The 4,682-nt window shown below is 35.3% G+C and overlaps 1 protein-coding gene across 1 annotated transcript; it reads left to right on the top strand.

The window, feature by feature from the left end:
- Positions 1–1,902: 1,902 nt before the first annotated feature.
- Positions 1,903–4,297, top strand: FOXI1 (forkhead box I1). The gene is made up of 2 exons (XM_075205359.1): positions 1,903–2,528; positions 3,059–4,297. Exons 1-2 carry the CDS (start codon positions 1,955–1,957, stop codon positions 3,598–3,600), a joined length of 1,116 nt encoding a protein of 371 aa, XP_075061460.1. The 5' UTR covers positions 1,903–1,954; the 3' UTR covers positions 3,601–4,297.
- The last annotated feature ends 385 nt before the right edge of the window (positions 4,298–4,682 follow it).

Genomic DNA, 4,682 nt, shown 5'->3' with positions numbered 1-4,682 from the left:
ATTAAAATCCCTTCAACTTTCATTCAGAGCTTTTCAATCACAGCAGGTGCTAAGATGTGGAGCACTCAGTTATGAAAGCCATCTCCACCCACCCACCCACCAAACAAAGACATCTACTTATCATAAACTTCAAGTAAAAGATGCTGCAAACAAGACAACCAGCATCATCAAAGGCAGTGCAGACAGCACTAGAAGTTGTGCATCATATAAACATCACAGTACTTATCTAACAAAAACAAAAACAGCAGCAGCCAACCTGTCTTCCAAATCTGCGTAAACTTTAAGGTGTCTTAATTTTCAAAGAAGCTGTTTTATATAATGTAATACTGGATGTAAAATATTTATGTGTGTATGTGTATGTGTATATATCTATCTATCTATCCATAACTGGGGCATTCATATATATATATATATATATATATATATATATATATATATATATATATATATATTCTCGGAGGATGCTGAATGCCTCAGTTTGCATTAGGCCGCTCCCATACCCCATCCTGGCCATAGATTAAGGTGAATTAAGCACACAATATTTTTAGTAATCGCTTGACTATGTACCATTCAAGACAAGGGTGTTGTTAAACTTTAATAGTTTGGAATAAATTGCATCTTTTGGGAATTTTAATGACAAAGTTTTGGAGAATGTAGAATGTGTAATATCATTTGAAGTTTATAATGTTAGCATTTCTGGAGAAAGTAGATTATTAACAAGAATAGAATTTTGCTTTGTGACCCTTACCGCAAATAATCTTCATTGTTAATCTGATTTTTTGTTCTTAATAAAGCAGCCTGTAAACCCGCAGCAATGCTACAATACCAATAGCAGTTTTACCCTGTGGAACATACTCAAAGTTTCTCATTTGCTAATATGGTACATCATTTTGCATGTTTTATGAAGCTGGTAAACTTATTGTTGATTCTTTTAAAAAGCAGTTTTAGTATGACTTATTTCTAAATCACAAATACATTGCAAGCCCCAAGGGCAGTAGTCTAGTCTTTTTAGTGTGTATTGTCATTGACTTCCCTTTGTAATATATTGCATCAATTAAAAGCAGCCTGTACATAGCTTGAACTGTATAAATAAACATAAAAGTGAGCACAATAAGTAATTAATTCTATGGCAGAAAAGTATTTAGGGGGGAAAAAAAGTCACAAGTGTTGTGCACTGTTTGAAAAATGTTGTTATTTTTTTTGCACAAACACTGTATGCAGGAAACTAAACATTATGAAGGGTAAAGATGATTTTGATGCTTATCTGTCTTTATATGGCAATTAAACTTAGAACAAAATACCAAGCCAATAAACAGAAGTAAATGTACTGTAGTAAGTAGTATTGGTAAATGTTTTACATTTCATAGGTGCTTTTTGTGGCACTGTTGAAATCAGTGATCAGGTCTTACACACAAGTGGCATACCTGATAAAAGAAATTCCTAGTGTTTGCAGGTTTTACATATAATGTATCAAATCTAAAAGAGACTTTCTGTTAAAATAAAAACCCTTTGTCCCATATGTCTTGCAATACAGATCTCTTTTGCATACATCTATAAAGTTTTACTGAGTTAAGTCAATCATTTTAGAGTGCATTTTTAACTTTTTTTGCATTGGTATCATTTTGTAAAATATTAAATTTTAATGTAAAGACTTTTACCTGTAGTAGACTTGTTATAAAATGATAGTATTTTTAGAGAACTAGATAAAAAATAGTCCATTCATTTAAAAGATAAACACTCATAAATTTGAAATGGGCTTATAGGCTGCCAGCATTCTAAAAAGGGATATCACTTCATCTCCAGCCAGTCAGTGAAAGCTGGGCGGAGCATATTCAGAAAGCTAGCTACTGACAGGTGTATAAGTAGTGGTGAGGAAGGGCACAGGTGATACACCTGCTTCAAGACAGTAGCAAGCACAGGTGCATTTAGCTCTGTAGCCTACTAGCTTTATATTATGAGTGCATTTGATCCGCAGTCACATTCTCCACCACGCTGTGGGCCACAGTTTCCAAATATTGGACAAGAACCTCCAGAGATGAATATCTACTGTGATAGCATCTTCCACTCACAGACCCTGCCTAGTCCTCAACGACCTTCAAATTTTGAGACAGGAGATTACAGCACTACTGCTAATCCTTATCTGTGGCTGAATGGACCATCCATCACACCACCTCCATACCTGTCAGGATCCAACAACAGCCACTTCATGCCTCAGTCATATGGGATGCAGAGGCAGCTCTTGCCTAATATGCACGGCTTGGGAGGATCTGAGTTAGGTTGGCTTCCAATTCCTTCCCAAGAAGAACTTATGAAACTGGTGAGACCACCTTACTCCTACTCTGCACTAATAGCCATGGCAATACATGGTGCCCCAGACAAAAGGCTGACACTCAGCCAGATCTACCAATACGTTGCTGAGAACTTTCCTTTCTATAACAAGAGCAAGGCTGGCTGGCAAAACTCAATTCGACATAACTTGTCTCTTAATGATTGCTTCAAAAAAGTTCCAAGGGATGAAGATGATCCAGGTAAATGTCTTTTAAAATCTATTTTATTGATACATAGTAATAGAACTTAGCTTTAGCTTTCATAGTTAATATGGAATGTTTTTTCTCAGGTAAGATAGAAAGTAACTGACTGCTCAATTGTAATTTGTCGAAATGTAGACTTAAACTATGTAATGTGGTTCACAAGTTCACAGGAATTTAGACAGTAATAGGAAGTATGAGGAACCATCCAGAGCATTCTGCTTGTCGATTGATGTATAGTTTACTCTAAAACTGACACATGAAATATCTTTAGTATATTTTGATTTGATACCCTGAGTTTTTGCTTAACTCTACACTGTCCCTCATGCCTTTACTGATATATCTGGATGGAATTGTATTTCATGCGATCTATAGTATATCACATAAAATAAGCAAAATGCCACATGAAGCTTTGTAAAATGTTTGTGACTGAAAATTAAGCTAGAAAAATCTTTAAAACCCCATGTGGATTGCTTGACCTTGTGTCTGCAATAAATATGAAAGTTAAATGGAATATTTTGTTCTACTAGGAAAAGGAAATTACTGGACACTGGATCCAAACTGTGAAAAGATGTTTGACAATGGAAACTTCCGCAGAAAAAGAAAGAGAAAGTCTGACATGAACGGACAGCTATCTTCTGAAAAATCAGAGGGGAGCCCTCTGACTGACAGCCCAAAGATTGGAGAGCATCAAGACATGTTGGAGAGCTCCTCACCAGAAACCGATGACTCATCTGAAAAGAGATTATCTCCACCCGCTATAACACCATGCCTTAACAACTTTCTTTCTAGCATGACCGCTTATGTCAACAGTGCCAACTCTGTAAGTAGGTCAGTTCCACTGGGACTCAATAATGAAACACCTGATAAAATGGGACAAAACATGGCTAGCTTCAACTCATACTCTCCACTTTCAAACATGACAAGTCATGGAGGGTCAGAGTGGTCGACTACAGTACCAGCAAATCCTTTTGGCTACAGTAGTTCAGTTTTAAATCAATTCAATTCCCATTTCTACAACAGTATCAGTTCAAATAGTACCCTTTACTCCAGAGAAGGCACAGAGGTATAAGTAGCCTTTAACATTGTAATGTAGTATAGCATAGTAGTGGATTGGATAAAAACATGCATCAAAAAACAAACAAAAAAACACTGTACCAGGTAAAAAGATATCCTATTTTTTTTATCAGACTGTTTAATGTTTTATCTCAATTTATTACATGATAAATGATGCATAGACATTCCTAAACGTGGCAAGTGATCTTACATCATATTTTAAAAATGTGTTGACTTCCTTGCTTGCTAATTTAAAATATTAGACTAGACATGTTTTAAAACGTAGAGAAAACTAAAGAAAAATGTTTATCTATAGTTAATTGTATCAAACCTTTGGAAGACTGCCCTATAGTTATCACACTGCCTTTTATTGCTTAACATTTGCAGAGTGCAGAACTATTAGAAATGTTGTAGTTTCAAAAGATGCACATTTACATGGATGCTTTGACGACTGCACAGCACCACTGCTTGGGTGGCAATGCGTTATTTGTATATATATTTTTTTTTTACCATAAACATCAATATTTTGCGGCAACTGTATTTATAAATGTTTACTAAGGCATAATAGACTGCTGGATATGGGAAATATGATGGGTTGTATTCTTGTCTTTTAGGACTTTTGAAAATGTAAAATATTTTTATGTACTTGAGCTAACTTCACTGTGTAGGTAAACATGGGTTATTTTATAATAAAATAAAGCAAAACAACCAAATTCTGTGTGTTTTCTTGTGATTTCTTTTCAAATGTTTAAAATGTACATAATACAAGTCCAGCGAATGGGTAAGTGTGATTGCAATATACAATTCAGTGGTATGCGGGACTGAGTTTACACCAAAATACATTGGAGCAAGGGCCAGTAAAGGCTAGACGCAAGCAGGCACGGCAAGGTTGCTCACTGTATTCAGCATTGTTGTTTAAACAAACTGGTAACCGTCAGGAGATGTTCACAATATGCATTACACAATATGTACATATTATTCTCTTATTTTATAGGTAAATGTTTTATAAGGCCTTTGGCTATGATTGTGACTTTGGGTGTCATCTAGTACAGAAGGTTTTCATTCTGCCATAACAAACAATAACTTTCTAATAGCTAA

This window comes from Mixophyes fleayi, chromosome 4 (assembly GCF_038048845.1).
Source record: "Mixophyes fleayi isolate aMixFle1 chromosome 4, aMixFle1.hap1, whole genome shotgun sequence".
In the NCBI taxonomy this organism is placed as follows: Eukaryota; Metazoa; Chordata; class Amphibia; order Anura; family Limnodynastidae; genus Mixophyes; species Mixophyes fleayi.
Note: the sequence above shows the minus strand (reverse complement) of the source record. Positions and strands in the feature narration are given on the sequence as shown.